An 18,872-nucleotide genomic window follows, 5' to 3' on the forward strand; every position below is an offset into this window, starting at 1 on the left:
TTCTAGATGTATTCAGCCTGAGGCTGGGGAGTTAAATCCAAACAGGTCGACTGATTGCGTGCTGGCTAACTCTTCCCTGGGCATCGGCACTCCATGTGGTACATGGAGAAACATCTCACTTTCACTTTGTGTATCATTTTTCATTCCTGTGTAAGTGCAGCAAGTGCATCTAGGATCCTTGTAGAAGGTCAGGTCAGGAATCTTGTGCTCTGTACCTTCTGTAAACAGGTTGGCCCGTGGAGTTGTGACTTTGAAAGGTATGGTGCAGTCGCGGTGTCAGCATGGACGTTGGCAGCTCAGCCCACTGAATCCATATCAACCATCAAGCATCCCGTTACGCTAATCCTACTCTCATCCCATTTTAACTTCCCCACATTCCCTGGAGTTTACTAAACAGCATGGGCAATTTGTAGTGACTGGTTAGCCTACTATCCTGCACATTCTTGGATTGTGGGAGACTCGAGGGAGAAGATGCCCAAACTCCATGGTTTGATTTGGCGGGGGAGGCAACAGCTGTACCACCGTGCAGCCTTTCCTCATCACAGGGGAGGCAGGAGGTAAATCTTTCTTCAGAGTGGAGTAAGTTAGAGTGAGTAAGGGCAAAGGAATCGGATCAGTTTTAATATCGCCAGCATATGTTGTGGATGTTGTTAACTTTATATAAATTAAATAAGTAGTGCCAAAAAAAAAGGAAATAAAAATAAAAGTAGTGAGGTGTTCATGGGTTCAATGCCCATTCAGAAATCAAATGGCAGAAGGGAAGAAGCTGTTCCTGAGTCATTGAGTGTGTGCCTTCGAGCTCAGCAGTTGGGGATGGTATAGACACAGAGGCCAAAAGGCCAGACAGGGATGTCCAAGCGGACTGGGTACTCTGAAGATGGCAGAAAGAGTTTACAGACTGGAGTGAGTGTGCCACGGCAATAAAATGGGTCAGTCCTATGGTGAGATCATTTTAGTGCACTCTCTCTGCCAGCACCCTGCCCACTCATGCCATTCAATCTCTCTTGCTTTCCACCCTTTAAAGTATCTTTGTTCTCAATGTCCCTGAAATTTCAAACCTGTTTGAAAGATCGAGGGAATGCTTTTATTGATTGCTACAAGGGTATTATTTTTGTAGGATGGAGTTTTAAAAAAACTTTCAGTTGTGATGTAGCAGTCCACAGAATCTGTGGGCAGAATCTTCATTCATTCATCCATCATGTACCGTGTCAGGTCTGTAATGATATTGCGAGCTTGCCTCATTGCTGGATGTCTCTCTGTTCTCTCCACAGACATTGTTACCTTCCCAGTATTGGTACTATATCATTGAACTGAGTTTCTATTGGTCACTCTTGTTTAGTATTGCATCGGATGTGAAAAGAAAGGTAAGTGTTGTATTCTGGATGTTGGCTTAGTGTAAAGTAAATACCGCGATTTGGACTTCTGCTTTTGTACCATTATCTTTTGAGAATACGGTTGTGAGGTCAATAGAGATTTTCTAACCTGGTGTTATTAGATGACCTGTGCGTAAGGATTAATTAAATCAAATTTGATAGTTGAAGTTGGGATTCATGATATAATGGACTGATTGGTTTCCTCATCATCTCCTGTCCTGGGAGTAATTTGCTAGTATACAAGAGTTTAGCTAGAGATCGCAAAAAAAACTGCGCAGCAGGTAAAGCAGCATCTGTAGAGGCGAAGGAATGATTGATGTTTTGAGTTGGGACCCTGAAGTCCTGATGCAAGGCTCTGACTCAAAACATCAGCTATTCCTTTGCTCCACTGATGTTGCCTGATCTAATATGTCCCTTTCCAATCAGCTTGCCTATGTATTTAAAAAAAAAATTCCATGTCGGGTTAGCAGATTCAGTCTTTCCATTTGCTGTTTGCTGAGCCGTGTGATCTGACGTGACTGAACTCCCGAGCCTTGTTGCTCAGGACCTTTCCAAGGTGTTCAGGAACTGAAGCAGTTTTGCTCCATTAACACCTGTCTGGCCGACGACAGGTAAAGTTAGGATGCAGCAGCCAGTGTGCCAGTGCTCAGCTTAGCCAGTAAAGTGCTGGGCCTGAATGAGGAATGCCAGAGCCTCCATCCTTGAACCAGGTTTAGTGAAGTCAAAACCGCAGGAATAAGGAAAATGGAACACAGTTTCCGAAAGGGATTGGTAATCGGGTATGTTGTAATGTGAACAAAGTCAATAGAGAGGCGTTGAAGCTAGTGGATACAGAAATGGTTTATTTAACAAAATCTTGGAGGAAGAGGCTTGCTCGACCGACTATTACATGACATTTTATGTGCTGAAGATCAATGGTAACTGCAGGACAATTCTATAGTTACTGAGCCTCCTTTGAATTGCCTGTATTTGTCACAGACCTCCTTTACACCCACACTCCCGACACCCAAAATGAATGTTAATCAGCATTGTCTGATTTTCAATCGACCAGTGTCCACGGCTCCAGGAAAACTCCTGTTCAGGGCTGCACTTTAAATTTAATTTACAATCCATGTTCATGTCTGAGAATGCCTGCTGTTGAATTTAATATTTGTTACATACCCTAACTCCAGAATACCCCCAAGCAGGGTAGATGACATTCTTGACAAGTGCTCGCTAATCAATAAGCTGGTTGATCCGACATTGTCCTGGTCATTCTGAAGTGCCAGTCTCTTGCTGAAAGGCCTGATGGCTGAACTTTTAATGACCAGTCACCTGGGGAAAATACAAAACACTGACTGCCTGCAGTGCTTCGGCAGGGTCTGTCTGCTCTGTGAAGTAAGGCTGTTCACCGTCACCCTTGGGTGGGATGACCACAGTTATGAATGTTCCTGATGTGAACACTGACTCTAGGAGTCAATCTGTAATAACACCTCCCTAAAGCTCGAGCTCTCCAGTCTGACAACAGCTTGAGTCACGAGGAGAGGCTGGGACTAATTTTTCCCCTGGTGTGTGGGAAGCCAAGGGGTGACCTTATAGAGGTTTATAAAATCATAAGGATTGTAGTGAGTCTGGAGACCGGGGAGTCTAAAAGAACATAGAGCTAAGGTGAGAAGGGGAAAGGTTTAAAAAGATAAAGTTCTTAACATAGAGGTGGTATATGGAGCAAGCTGCCAGGGGAAATGGTCGTAGGTGAGTAGGATTATAACGTTTAAAAGACATTCAGACAGATACGTGAATAGAAAAGGCTTGCAGGGGTTCCTGACCTGGGGTCCACAGGCCCCCTGATTAATGGTTAGGGGGTCCATGGCATAGAGAAGGGTTGGGACCTCCTGGTTTAGATGGATAAGGGTCAAATGCAGACAAATGAGGCTCACTGTGATGGACATCTTGGTCAGCAAGGACGAGTTGGGGTGAAGGACCTGTTTCCATGCTGTATTCACGCTGACACTATCAGTGGGTTTCCTCTGTGACTGCTGAGACACGGGGAGGAGACGTTACCTTTCGTTTGACTGCACTCTGTCTCCGCCGTAGCTGGATAGTGTGTAAAGTGATGCTGGAGATCGCTACCCCACACTGTTGTACTGCCGCACCAGGGCTGATGAGGGATGCAGTGTGCTGCAACCTGGTTTTTGCCAGAAAGGTGCACGGCTGTTGGCGTTACTGCATCGAGAGGCAGGCGTCCTGAGGCAGCATGTACTCAGGGTGCCACTAGTGAGTCAGATCCCTGAACTGATGCCACCATTAACTCCTCAGCTATCACAGCCAGCAGAGCCACTGACCCACTGCTCCAGCGGCCTGGGTTCAATCCTGAACTCGGGTACGAGCTGTGTGGAGTTTACACGCTCTCCCCGACTCCCTAACATAGTTTCCCCAGATGCTCACATTTCTTCCCACATCCTAAAGACGTGCAGTTCAGTAGAATAATTGACCACTGTGAATTGCCCCTGATTTATAGGGGAGTGATAGAGTCTGAGGGAAGTTCATGGGAAAGTGGTAAGAAAAAAATAAGTTTAGGCTCAGAGGGCCTGTTTTTTTTTGTGTGTGTGTGTGTGTGTGTGTGTGTGTGTGTGTGTGTGTGTGTGTGTGTGTGTGTGTGTGTGTGTGTGTGTGTGTGTGTGTGTGTGTGTGTGTGTGTGTGTGTGTGTGTGTGTGTGTGTGTGTGTGTGTGTGTGTGTGTGTGTGTGTGTGTGTGTTGTTTTTGTTTTTGTTTTTGTTTCTGTCAGTCACCCCAATCCTCATTTCACTTACTTACTGTGGCCTTGCACTCTAACCTCAGGCCGAGACAGAGCGACTGTGGAGAGGATGCTCTTTACAGTCACGGAGACTAGAATAGAAGGATGTCCCTTCAGAACAGAAGTGAGGTTTTCGAGAGTATTGAATCTGTGGAATTCATCGCGATAGACGTCTGTGAAAGCCAAGTCACCGCGTATACTTAAAACCGGTTCTTGACTAGTAAGGGTGTCAAAGGTTACATGGAGAAGGCAAGATAATGGGGTTGATAGAGAAAATAAATCAGCCATGATTAACTGGCAGAGCTGACTAGATGGGCTGAATGGCCTAATTCCAGTTCTGTTTCTTATAGTCTTCTAGTCTCAAAATTCTTGAAGGATTTTTGAACAGTTCTAGCTTCAGTGGTCTCATGGGGAGAAGTTATTATCTCACAGGCTGGAGTGCTTACTGGGGGTGAGATACTCTTTAACGTTCTGTTCTGAAAGTATACCCAAATGTTGGAAGTTTTTCATTCAAGCAAAGTAACTCTTAATTTACCAGGATTTTAAAGAACAAATAATTCATCATTTAGCAACTATCATCCTGCTGAGTTTCTCCTGGTGTGCAAACTACATCCGTGTGGGAACGCTTGTCATGGCAGTGCACGACTCGTCTGACATCCTGTTGGAGGTAGGTTGGAGCCAGAATGTTCGATTTACCTCCGATTTATTTATCTCTGTCGGTATGTTAGAGGGTGAAGGCTAGGGGAAAGGTTCCCTTGATGTAGGTGAACAACTGGTCAACCACTGGCCTTAGAATAGTTCAAAGTTCAAATGAAATTTTATTATCAAATTACGTTATTTGTCACCACATATAACCCTGAGTTTTCATTTTCTTATGGGCATACTCAATGAATCTATAGAATAATAATGATATTAGAATCACTGAAAGACCACCCAACTAGAACGTTCCACCAGAGTGCTGAAGACATCAACTGTGTAACTGCAAAAAGAAGAAACAGTAATATAATAAATAAACAATAAATATTGAGTACATGAGATGAGGAGTCCTTGAAAGTGACCTCATTGTTTGTGGGAACAGTTTAGTGATGGGATGAGTGAAGTCGTCCCCTTTGGTTGAGGAAAAGACAATGTGGTGCTGGTGATAATTGGCAGCGTTTCGTGGACTGCAGACAATTGTCCCAACTGTTCTGTTAATAGAAGGCAAATGTGCCCACTGGAATGAGCTGGCTTTCAGTGATGGGTTTCTCTTCATTATCATTTTATTCTGTGTGTTCAGTGCATGCCTGGATGGTTTTTTTTGTTTCAAGCTGATTTATACTTCTCACTATATAAAGCTGAAATATACTTGCTGCATCAGTAACACAGCCAGTATATCAAAGACTCCATCAACCCCGGCCATTCTCTTAACTCCCCTCTTTTGTCAGGCAGGAGATCCAAAAGCCTGCAAGTACAGTATGTACCACCAGGCTCAAGGACAGCTTCTGTCCTCCTGTTATAAAACTTAAATAGTTCCCAAATATGGTAAAACAGATTCTTGTGATCTACCTTGTTACGATCTTGCATCTTATTGTTTACCTGCACTGCACTTTCTCTGTAGCTGTTACACTTTATTCTGCATTGTTATTGCTTTACCCTGTTCCACGTACTTCAGTGCCCTGTGTAATGATCTGATCCGTATGGAGAGTATGGAAGGCAAGCTATTCAATGAACCAGTTACCATTTCCATTAATTTTTCATCCCTCCTTTGTGCAGTCGGCCAAGATGCTCCATTATGCTGGGTGGAAATCCGTCTGCAACTCCCTCTTCGTGGTGTTTGCTGCTGTTTTTATAATTACCAGGCTTGTCATCTTCCCTTTCTGGTGAGTAAATACAGAGCTGAACAGCTGGGGTATTATTGGAATCAGTTCTAGGAGACGTTATAACCCTTCGCCAAGTGAGGCACCAGTTAATCAGGAACAGTCAGCATGGGTTTATTGAGGAACAGTCATGTCTTACTTAAAAGAATTTTTGAAGGGGTAACTGAGGGTTGAGGAGGAAAGCGTGCTCGATAGCTTTTGGAAAGGGAAGGCTGATGAGATGAGTACCCATGAAATCCAAAGGATTTTTCTCCAACATTGGCTCAGACAATGAAAAGCAAAGTTTAATATATATTCTGTTAATCAGCAGGAACTTACAAACTTTTTGTGACATATGTTAACATTTGGACTTGAATTTTGGTGATAAAGGGAGATATTTGCACTTGATACAAAACTTACCAGATTTATCAGCAGAAGAACTTAATGACAACAAGAAAATTAGTGTGGCTTGGTTAGTGGAATTGAATGGAGAGGTCTGGAGGTGCAGCGTTTTGGGGGGGATTCAGCTCATTGAGAGCTGATATGTAGTAAAAATGGGATGTTGTTGAGGACTGTGAAGCAGGAGTGTTGGTGGACTTTCTACAGCCTTCTGATTTCTACAGTTCATTTTTTTATAGGTCTTTCACTTTTTCCCTCCCCAACTGTTTTTTTAAAATACAGTAGTGGCCATGATTGTGACAGTGTTCAGACATTTGTTACCGGGATGTGATACGTCCGAGTTTTAACTTTCTCTGGGCTCATCTAGGACATGACAGGATCTATCGGAATTCTTTCCAGGACGCTTAACTTGCCCACCAGCCTCCGTGTTCAACCCTGTCTGTATGCAGCCTCCGCACAGTGAGGCCCAATAAAATCTGAAACTTCAGTCTGGGCACATTACAGCCTTCTGGTCTTGACAACTTCAGCTAACTGGATTTCTCATTGTAGTCATACAGCTGAAACGTTAGCTAAGATTGGCTTACAGTCGTCCCTTTTTGTTCCCTCTGGGAGTGGAGAACGTGGCCAGCCTGAAGTGCTGGTCACAATCCTACATCCTTCTCTGCACGTGTTCACCCTCCAGCATCTCCTATTCACTCAGGAAGTATCCCCAATCTCAACCCAGTTTTACCCTATCCCCACTTCCCCACACTCCCTGCAGTTTAATCCACCTGCTGAGATGCATTTGAGCCATGCCACTAGCAATCCCCCGATTTAATCTGAGCTAATCATAGGACAACGTACCTAACCAACCGGTACGTCTTCAGCCAGTGCGGGGAAGCCGAAGCACCCAGAGGAATCCCATGCAGTCACAGGGAGAACGTACAAACTCCTAACAGGCAGCGGGGGGAGTTGAACCCGGGTTACCTGTCCTGATGAAGGGTCTCGGCCCGAAACGTCGACAGTTCTTCTCCCTATAGATGCTGCCTGGCCTGCTGTGTTCCACCAGCATTTTGTGTGTGTTGTTTGAATTTCCAGCATCTGCAGATTTCCTCGTGTTTGCACCTTATTGTTCTTTTGTCTCCTATTCAGCCCTGACAAAGTGTCATTTGACCTGAGGCATTGACTGCTGAGTGTTTCCGCTAGCTTCTATTGTTTTGGCTTAACCCACTCTTGTTCTCGATAGGATCATCCACTGTACCTGGGTCTATCCGATTTACCACTACCCTGCATTCTTTGGATATTATTTCTTCAATGTCATGCTGGTTGTCCTTCAGTTGCTTCACATTTTCTGGGCTTACCTCATCCTACGGATGCTCACAAAGTTTCTCTACAGCAAGGTAAGCCACTTCGTATCTCTTTCAGGATGTGGAATCTTTGGAAAGGTTCTCCAGTAAATTACCTGGATTTGAGGGCATGAGCTACACTGAGAATTTGGACAAACCAGGGTTTTCTCTGCAGCATGGGAGGCTGAGGGAGACTTAATAGAAGCTCATGAAACTGAGAGAGAGGTGGATGAAGTAGACAGCTGGTATCTTTTCTCCAGGGGAGAAATGTCAAATACTGGAGAGCACGTAATTAAGGTGAGAGAGAGAGAAAGTTTAGAGCAGATGTAGAGGTGGGGCATGTTTTTGTTTTACACAGTAGATGCCTCTAATGGGCTGCCAGGGATAGTGGTGGAGGAAATACAGTTGTGGCTTTTAGACAGGCAGATGGCTATGCAAAGCTTGGAGAACTGTAGACAGAAGAGATTTAGTTTAACTTTTTGTTATGTTCAGCACAGAGATCATAAGCTGAAGGTGTTTCTGTGCTGTACTGTTTAGTGGTAGCAGGTGTAGGAATTAACTGTGCAGTATATCACATGCTCAAATGCACCCTATCTCGCTCGCATTCAAACACACATTAATGCTGACCAATATTCATATCTGTACATGTATATCTTTCAGTTTTCTGCAGGTTGACTTTCCTGAACGCTAACAAATTTCAGCCTGGTATCACAGGACACGTGTGCTCTTTGTAAGGCACTGCGTACCCTTTGTAACACTGACGCTACACAGCGGTGTGAGGTAAAGCCCACACCAGGACCAGTGGGCAAATTGAGTGCAAGCATTCAAAAGTGGGATCATTGTTGACTTTGGATAGTTGTCCATCTTTAGAGATGACCTTGCTCAGGCCGATAGCAGCACGGGGAGATGGTGTCTGCATGGGAGCTCTTTATTGTTCACCATTTCGCCCAGGACTGGAGGCGCCACAAGCATTCAGTTTGGGGTTTGTGTGCAATAGTGCAGACCATCAGATGAGAATATTTCTCAGTCACAGGGCCTCGCCTTTTGAATCAGAATCATGTTTATTGTCACTGACATACGTTGTGAATTTGTTCTTTTGTAGCAACAGTAAAGTGCGAGATGTGAAAAAGGAATTACTGTAAGTTACAACAAAAATAAAGTTCAAATGGCAATTAACAGTAAGGCAGAGAAATACAATAAAACCAAAAACTAAAGAAGACAAATTGTACAAATAAAAAAAAATGCAAATGCACTCAGACCCCGCTTAACGCTGAGGATGCACTCCTCGGAGGTGGAGTGCTGGGTAGACCAGCGCTGTGCAGGTTCATTATAGCATTATGCAGATGGACACGTGTGCCTGATTTTTTTAAAAAACAATCAAACTCGAGATATGATATTATTTTGTATATACAGAGTAATCCGTGGCGTAACGGACACACAAACAGGCCTAACCTGTACATCAGTGGAGCAGCGACACCTCGCAGCAGCGGAGGGAAGCAGGTGATAGTTACATCCCAGAGGAGGGAGCAGTGGGTCCTCCTCTAACTTTGGCTCTTCTTCAAGTAGGCGTCGAGATTTGACGCCTTTTCTTCAGCTTCCCCCTCACGAAGCAGCTCTTGGTCGCGGGAAATCACGCTGAGAACACCTCTCTTTGCCTCAGTGCTTCGCTCCCAGTCAGAGTCACTGTCGATGAACTGGTCCATGATTTGTGTGATCGTGGTGACGCTAGTGCTGGGGAATCTTGTGGTGCGGTTTCTTGCAGGTGTTTCCCCTCCTCGGTCTGTGTCCTCAGAGTCACCCAGGTTGCATGGCTCTGCCAATTCTCAAAGCTCTTCATTACTTTCACCATGAGAATGCAGTAACTCTTCAAGATCAGCATCATTAACATCCTCACGCCATATCGCTTGCAGCTTCACACCCATGCTAATGCTTTCCCTAGACATCTTAGATGTACTCCCCTCAATGGAAGATACAGGCCACTTTCCAGACATTAGGGGTGAAAAAAATGGAATAGATTGACAAGGGAGCAAGATTGTTTACACATGGGGGAGGCAGAGCATGAACTAATACGTGATTTTCTGTGAGTGGCTCAGAGTGTATGTAAAGCACTCTCATTGGCTAATTGAATATTTACTGTAATGGCAGCCACTCTTGAGAAGTTTTAAGTGTCATCTTTTAAAATTTCAATAAAGAATTGAATAAATGTGTTGTAACAAATTAGCGCTATGCAGAGTCTGAGTGTAAGTAAATAGTACTGAGAACGTGAGATGTAGAGTCCATACAGTGAGGAATCAGTTCAGTGTTGAGGTGAGTGAAGATGTCCGCACTAGTTCAGGAACCTAGTAGTTGAGGGGAACAACTTCCTGAAGCTGGTGGTGTGTGACCTCAGGCTCCTGTACCGATTTGTCACATTGGGATTGTACTTAGCCATGCAGTCCCAAGTATAAAGTGAGTAGAGCAGGGGGCTAAGCACACAGCCTTATGGAGCACCTGTGCCAATGGAGATGTTGCTGCCAATCCGAACTGAGTGGGGTCTGCAAGTGAGAAAATCGAGGATCCATTGCACAAGGCCATTGAGGCCTAGGTCTTGATTTCAGTGATTAGTTTTGTGGGGATTATAGCGTTTGAATGCTGGGCTGTAGTCAATGAAGAGCATCCTGATGTATGCATCTTCATTGTCCAGGTGTTCCAGAGCTGAGTGAAGAGCCAGTGAAATGGTACCTGCTGTTGATGTTTTGTGACGTTAGGCAAATTGAACCAGATCCAAGTCACTCCTCAGACAGGAGTTAATATATTCATGATGTAAGTGCTCCTGGGTGACAGGCATTGAGGCAGTTTACCATGTTCTTTCAGTGTTTTTCCAGCTGATGAAAATCCCTCTGCAAGCCATGATAGCCTTCCTCACTGTCCACTGCGCCCCTAATCTTGGTGTCAGCCGCAGTTTTGCTGATTCATTTAACCACATTATCATCCAAATTGTTGATATAGACGACGACAAAGGTCCCAGCACCAATCCCTGCGGCACACTATTGTCACGGGCCTCCAGTCAGAAAAGCAAACATCTACTACCACTCTCTGGCTCTCCCACAAAACCGATGTCTAATCCAATTTATTAACTCACCTTGAATTCTTAGTAACGGAATCTTTTTGACCAACCTCCCATGCTGGACCTTATCAAATGTCTTATTAAAGAGCATGTAGATAACATCCATTGCCTTGCCTTCATTGGCTTTCCTGGTAACTTACTGAAATTACTCTGTAAGATTAGTTAGACATGACCTACCATGCACAAAGCCTTGCTGACTATCCTGAATCAGTCCATGTCTATCCAAGTACTTGTATATCTGGTCCCTTAGAGTACTTTACAATAACTTTCCCACAACTTATGTCAGACTCATCGGCCTACAGTTTCTTGGTTTCTGTTTCGAGCCTTTTTTTGAACAGTGGAGCAACAATGGTTATCCTCCAATCCTCTGGTACCTTTCCTGTCACTGATTTAAATATCTCTGCTAGGGCCCCAGCAGTTTCTGCACTTGCCTCCCGTAGGGTTGTAGAAAAAACCCTGTCAGGCCCTGAGGATTTATCCACCGATTTGCCTCAGGGTAACAAACACCTCTTCCTCTGTAATCTGTACAGGGTCCATGAAGTTGATGCCATTGCCTCTTTTCTATAGAACTAATGTCCATCTCCCGAGCAAATACAGATGTAAAACATCTTCCCTGTCTGTTTTGGCTCCACACATGAATTACCATTCTGGTCTTCCAGAGGACCATTTTTGGCCCTTGCAATCTTTTTGCTTTACATACCTTCAGAACATTCTCCTTCACTTTGTCAGCTAGAGCAAACTTATTCCTTCTTTTAACCTTCATGATTTCTTTGTGTTCTCTGTATTTCCTTATACAGGTCCACAGTCCCTTATCTGAAATCCTTAGGGCCAGTTGCATTTTGGAATTCAGAATTTTTTGGATTTCAGAAAATTGTTAATTATGTTGATAATTAACCTGTCTCAGTGAGGGTGGACTTTAGGACCCCGGGGGAGCTCCAGACCTACGCACATCCTCCTGTATACTTTAAATCCTCTCTAGATTACTTATAATACCTAACACAATGTAACTACCGTAGATTCTGGATTATAAGCCGCTACTTTTTCCCCACATTTTGAACAGCTTTGAACTCTGCGGCCTTTAATCCAGAGCGGCTAATACATGGTTTTTTTTCATGCCGCCTCGTAAACATTTTGCCTCGTAACAGTAGACCAATAAAATTGATGAGTAGTTCACAGAGGTCCAATGAAATTGTACGATAAATCAAGCGCACTTTCACAATTAAATTATTGTAAATCAGTCATTTGTACTCACCCTCATCAACATGGAAAACACTCGAAGAAAAGCATTGTGCTGCCTTTATGGCAGTTACTTAGTTTATAATATTTTTGCTTAGTAATTCATTTGTTAGTTAAAGTTAGAAGTGTTTTAACTATATTTGTTTTCTGTACTACATCCCGGGATGCTATGACGTCACACCCGGTTTCGCCGCGTCTTGTGGGATATATACGGGAAGGTGGGGGCATTACGCGAGCGCGTCAGACCCGAGCTCGTCAGACCCGATTAGACCCGATCGCGTTACGCGAGCTCATCAGACCCGAGCGCGTCAGACCCGAGCACGTCAGACCCGAGCTCATCAGACCCGAGCGCGTCAGACCCGAGCACATCAGACCCGATTAGACCCGATCGCGTTACGCGAGCTCATCAGACCCGAGCGCGTCAGACCCGAGCTCATCAGACCCGAGCTCGTCAGACCCGAGCGCGTCAGACCCGAGCTCTTCAGACCCGAGCTCGTCAGACCCGAGCGCATCAGACCCGAGCTCGTCAGACCCGAGCTCGTCAGACCCGAGCGCGTCAGACCCGAGCACATCAGACCCGATTAGACCCGATCGTGTTACGCGAGCTCATCAGACCCGAGCGAAAACGCTGCTTTTAAGTTAAAGGCGATCAATAACTTTTCCTGGTAGGCTGCAGTATATATATTTTTACCAGTCGCTAGGAGATATTGGAATGTTGTTCGTGCTGTTCAGTAAAAAAGTATATGCAACGTAATTTGTGTTACCGATACGTATGTATATTTAAAAGTAGCGGTGCGGCCTAAAATCCGGTGCGGCCTTTACAATTAAAAAATTGATTTTATTTCTAAAATTAGAGCCAGCGGCTTTTAATCAGGTGCGCTCTGTAGTCCGGAATCTACGGTAGTTGTTATACTGTATTGTTTAGGGAATAATGACAAGAAAAAAAGTCTGTACATGCTCGAACAACAAGTACTGGAGAGAGAACTTGTGGGTTTTCCCGATCTGCACTCTTTTACAAATACTATTACAGTTTATTTATAGAGTAATATACTGATAAATGAAATAGTGGGATAATTATAGACCATAAATACACTAGAACATTTTATTTCCAACAAAAACAATCAATAAAACATAAAAATATACAGCTTCAAACGAACCAAATCAAACACATGGTAAATGACTTATTGGGATAAATGTAGAATGTAAATACTCCAGGACATATACAGGTTCAAACTAAGCTAAATATGTACAGGTACTTCTAGTTAAGTTACATTACGTCTGGCAAACAAAACTAAATACTCTACAGGTACCTGATGGGCCAGGAAAAGGATTCTCAAGTTATAAAGCAGCACTACAACAGACAACATTTTTAAAGACTTCTTCAAGTGTCATCTGTCTCATTAACATAGGTTTATGACTAAGCAATCTCTCTTTAACTGAGTAAACTGCCATAATCTCTTGCTCACTGATAAATGCATGTTATTCAAGGCCAGCAATGAACTGATCACACATTTTCACCATATCGTCTATGGGGATTTTCTCACCTGTGTTCACTGTGTCATCACTACTATCTTCATGCTTATCTGTACTTAACACCGTTTCAGCAATTTTCCCATCACTCAAGGAATGCACAACAGGTGCATCATTGTCAATGTTCAGCATTTCTTCGATGTCAGCTTCCTCTAACTTATTTACACTTTCATTCAATAGCATTTTAGCGTTAAGTTACGAGGTTTGATATCATCATCTTCTCATTAGTGACACGAAATCCTTCAAAGTCTTGATCTGTAGGTTCATTTACATCAAACGTCGTCATAGGCCAAAGTCTGTGCCAAGCATTTGTTAATGTTAATTTATCAACCTCATTCCAAGCATTAGCAACTGTGTAAATGGCATCCTTAACATTGAACTCTTTCAGAAAGTCTTGGATTCCTACTCCTCTGTTGACTGCAGAAAGCATACAATTCAAAAAATAGTCTTTATACTTGCTCTTCATGGAGCGTAAAATTCCTTGGTCACTAGGCTGTAATACAGATGTCACATTGGAGGCAAGTAAATTGCGAAAACATTACTTTTCACAAGAAGCTCGGCAGGGGGATGTGCAGAGCAGTTGTCCAGGAACAGTAAAATTTTACAGTTTTCTTCTAGTCCAGCTTGCCTGCAATGAGCTTAAGCTGCTGGTACAAAGTGGTTATTGAAGCAGTCAGAAAACATTCTCGGGTTACCCATGCTTTCTTGTTTGCATAATAATGCACAGGTAAATTGTGTACACCTTTCAGACATCACGGATGTTGGCTTTTTCCAATCACTGCCAGCTTCACCTTGTGTGTGCCTGCTGCATTGACGCACCCAAGAATAGTGAACCTGTCCTTAGCATCTTTAAAACCTGTCGGTGCTCTCTCATCAGCCATTGTTAATGTTTCTCTAGAAACGTAAATTTGTTCAGGGCTAAGGTTTTCATCAGATATTATCTTGGCAAATCCGTCAATGTAATTTTCAGCTGCTTCATGATCAGCAGAAGCCTTTCCACCACAGATTTTCAGATATTTTACACCATGACGCTTCTAAAATTTCTGCGTATTGACTCTCACCTTCAATTTTCAGTTCTTCATGGTATATTCTAGCTTGTTTCATGATCAACATGCCATTCAGTGGCTTACGTTCATTTCTTCGTTGTCTAATCCACTCAGTCAACACACGGTCAAGATCTTCATTTTTGCCCTTTGCAGTGTTTTCCTATTTTTCATTAGTTTATGGTCATCACTGTCACTATAAAAGTTCAGTAACTTGTCTTTCTGTTTCTTTAAATCATATACAGTGGTAGTTCCGACACCATATTCTTCAGTAAGACGCCACACAGGCACACCACGACCAAACCTCTGCAATAGCTCCACTTTCTGATGTTGAGAATGATAGATGCTTCCTTCTCTTATTTCTCACTGTTACCCATAGGGGTACCTGCAGCTCTTTTTGACATTTTCACAGTGAAATTAAACACAAAGTCAACAGTGAACACAAAATATCAGCGAACAGCAAATGCTCGCGTAACCAGTACGAGCGCTGAGCCACAACTGACATCTGGTGGCCTCTGCTAGTGCTGCCACGTCACACCTGAGTGACGTCAGCTGTTGGCGTGTCAAACAAGCCTTGTTACGACATGCTTCACACTCTACAAAAAAACGTCGGTTTTCTGAGTTTTTCGGATAAGGGATTGTGGACCTGTACTCCATAAGTACCTCATTTGTTCCTACTTGACTATATCTTCTATGCTGTACCTTTTTTCTCTTAACCAGGGTCTTGGTATCTCTTGAAAACTTAGGATCGCTGCACTTGTTATCTTTACCTTTTATTCTGACAGGCACGTACAAGCTTTGTACTCTCAAAATTTCATTTTTGAAAGCTTCCCACTTTCCAAGTTCACCTTTACCAGAAAATAGCCCGTCCCAATCCACACTTGCCAGATCCTTTCTGATACCAACAAAACTGGCCTTTCTCCGATTCAGAATCTCAGCCCACGGGCCAGACCTATCGTTTTGTATATTTACTTTGAAGCTAATGGCATTGTGGTCACTGGATGTAAAATGTTCCCCTGCACAAACTTGTCACCTGCCGTCTCATTGCGTAATAGCAGATCCAGTATCGCACTCTCTCTCAATAGGATCTCTACGTACTGAAGAAAGAAACTTTCCTGAACACATTTGACAAACTCTATTCCATTTAGCCCCAGTCAACATGTGGGAAGTTAAAATCACCTACTACAGCAACCTTATGTTTCTTGCAACAGTCTACGATCACTTTACAAATTTGTTCCTCTAAATCCCTAGGACTGTTGGGTGGTCTGTAATGTAGCCCCATTAATGTGGTCACGTCTTTATTGCTCAGTTCCACCCATAATATCTTAGTAGACGAATTCTCAAGTCTGTACTGATGGAGCACTGCTGAGACATTTTCCCTGTCTAGTTATGCCACCCCTGCCCCTTTAATCCCTCTTGCTCTGTCACATCTAAAACAACAGAACCACAGAATATTGAGCTGCCAGTCCTGCCCCTCCTGCAACCAAGTCTCACTAGTGGCTGCAACATCATAATTCCAGGTGCTGATCCATGCCCTGAGCTCATCCACTTTTCCTTTTGATGTTTCTTGCATTGAAATATAGGCGGCTTAGGACACCAGTTGCACCATGCTCAACCTTTTGATTCCTGACTTTGAGGTCTTATCAACATCTGTCTCTGTAACCTCTCCACTATCTGCTCTGGCATTCTGATTCCCATCTTCCTGCAACTCTAGTTTAAACCCCACCGTGCAGCATTAACAAACCTTCCACTACGATATTAGTCCCCCTCCAGTTCAGATGCAAGCTGGCCTGTCTGTACAGGTCTCACCTTCCAAATTGTATGCCCTCCCTTCTGCACCAGCTCCTTAGACACATATTAAACTGTATAATCTTCCTAGTTCTGACCTCACTAGCATGTGGCATGGGTAGCAATCCTGAGATCACAACCCTGGAGGCCCTGCCCTTAGCACCTAACTCACTGAACTCCCTATGTAGAACTTCGTCACTCATCCTATCCATGTCATTAGAACTTGTATGGATCACAATCTCTGGCTATTCACCCTCCCACTTTAAGAATGCTGAGGATTCGATCCAAGATGTCCCAGGTCCTGGCACCTGGGAGGCGACATACCATCTGGGAATCTTGTTCTCACCCACATAACCTCTTGTCCATTCCCCCAGCTAACAGATCCCTTGCCACCACAGCGTTCCTCTTTCTATCCCCTTCCCCAAGTCACAGAGGCAGACTCAGTGCCAGAGACCCGGCCACTGTGACTTTGTTAGGTCCAACCACACCCCCCACCCCCCCCAACAGTATCCGAAGCAGTACATCTGTTGTTGAGGATGGCAACAGGGGTACTCTGCACTGGCTCCTTAACAACCACTTTCTTCTTCCTGACTGTCACCCAGTTTCCCGTGTCCTGCACCTTGGGTGTAACTAGTATGCCCTGTCTATCACCCCTTCAATCTCCTGAATGATCCAGAGTTCATCCAGTTCCAGCTCCAACTCTTTACTGCAGAGTGTTAGAAGCTGCAGCTGGATGCACTGGAGGTCTCCCTGCTTTCCCACATCCTGCAAGAGGAGCATTCAGCTATCCTCTCTGGCATCTCTACTGTGCTAGCTAAGCAGATATAAAGAAGGGAAGGGGAAAGAGAAAAACTTAATCTAGAGCTTTTCTTTTCTTTGCTTTCTCTGACTAAAGTGTCCTTCGCTGAAGCCTTGAAGAGCTAAAGCCTGAAGATCACCACTCTGACTCTGCCCACTTAGATGATGGCTGCTGTGCTTGCGCTATCTTTCTTTAATTTGCTCTTGTTAATCAATCACAAACACAGACTGGTCACTAGTCAAAGCTCTATAATGTTGCCGCAGCCTTTTTCTACTCAGGCAGTGGACCTGAGTGAAATCCCCTCCTCTCAAACTTCCGATGGCCAGATTGGTTGCTTGTCAAAGCTCTATTTCCTTCTGACTAACGGAGGAAACAGAGAAAAGACCCTGGTGCTGTTTATGTCTTCAGCGGAAATATTCTGTACATTTATTGTCCATTCCTAATTACCCTGAACTGAGGGGAGAGGAAAGAGTCACCCACTTGGAGTCCCCTATAGGACTGCAGATTTCCTCCCGTGAAGGACATTCATGAACCACATGAGCTCTTACACTGCTGAGGTTTGTTCTGCACAATTTCACCTTGTGTTTAGTTGCTCTAAATTGCCAGCTGCAGTGGGGAGTCTGAATTAGTGTCGTTTGGATCAATAGCCTAGGCGTCAGACTGCTAGTCCAGGAACTTCACCATGATCCCTGCAATCAATATTTAGCTATGTTAGCTGGTTCCCATTCATGACGAATGGATCACAGAAGTCAGACAGTATCTGACCTGTAACTGTTGTCCATACCCTTCACTTTCAGCTTGCCAGTGGAGCAGGGCCCTTGTGCACTGTCTTTGTATTGGAATAAGTGGCCTGCAACTGGCAAAGCTGAACTTTTGTGCCAGTCTTACTGTGGCCTTGTATATTTTGATGTTTGTGTTTTCACTGCTAGTTCAGGATATTTGCCAGGCAGATAAACAGGCAGCTGCCATCAGTAAAGAGGCAAAATTTCACAGTAAGGGAATCATTACACAAGAATCATTACACTTGCACAGCGTTTTCCACTCCTGAGCTGAACACAGATTGGGACCAGTCCATATCTAGAATAAAACTCTCCTGATTTTCCTCCACTCTTCCCAGCCGATGTCATTAGGGTACATTAACTTATTTGCATGTTATTGGTCTCATAGTATAAAATGTCATCAACGCTGATTAATAAATCAGAAATAAAAGGCTTGTACCATTGAGAGTAACACAGCCGTGTTCAGTGCCAAGACCAGTTATGAAAAGAGGAGAGTTGGTCAGGGGGCTAGCAACAGAAACACCAACAGAAGCCCCGAAGTCCTCATCCCTGGGAGAGGAAGGATATTTTTCTAGAGATTGTCCGAAGTTGTGTGATGAGAGCCAGTAGTCCATGGAAGCCACAGGGCTGGTCATCATCCAGGACCAGCATTAGACTGGCCCAAGAGAGAGCACTCTTAACGAGCTGCTGGAAGGGTGACAGGCTTAACTAACAAACTAACCAACCATTGAGAGTGACTGTGATGCTGTTAGGTTTTTGCAAAAGGTTATTTTGTTCACTAATAGGTTTTTTACAAAAACCTAATTTTGCAAGCAAGCATCTGTCTTTGGCGGGTCTGGTCTTCACGTGACCTGTGTCGTGCACTGGGCTGTTGACTTGTATTCT

At 44.0% G+C, this 18,872-nt stretch overlaps 1 protein-coding gene across 1 annotated transcript in view; it reads left to right on the forward strand.

Annotated features, from left to right (window-relative positions):
• cers3a (ceramide synthase 3a) overlaps positions 1–18,872 on the forward strand; it is a 69,017-nt gene that overhangs the window by 43,383 nt on the left and 6,762 nt on the right. The window contains exons 7-10 of the mRNA XM_073032986.1: positions 1,272–1,364; positions 4,686–4,814; positions 5,900–6,006; positions 7,607–7,760. Coding sequence (XP_072889087.1) covers positions 1,272–1,364; positions 4,686–4,814; positions 5,900–6,006; positions 7,607–7,760 — 483 coding nt within the window. The remainder of the gene's footprint in view (positions 1–1,271; positions 1,365–4,685; positions 4,815–5,899; positions 6,007–7,606; positions 7,761–18,872) is intronic.

Source organism: Hemitrygon akajei, chromosome 30 (assembly GCF_048418815.1).
Source record: "Hemitrygon akajei chromosome 30, sHemAka1.3, whole genome shotgun sequence".
Lineage (NCBI taxonomy): Eukaryota > Metazoa > Chordata > Chondrichthyes > Myliobatiformes > Dasyatidae > Hemitrygon > Hemitrygon akajei.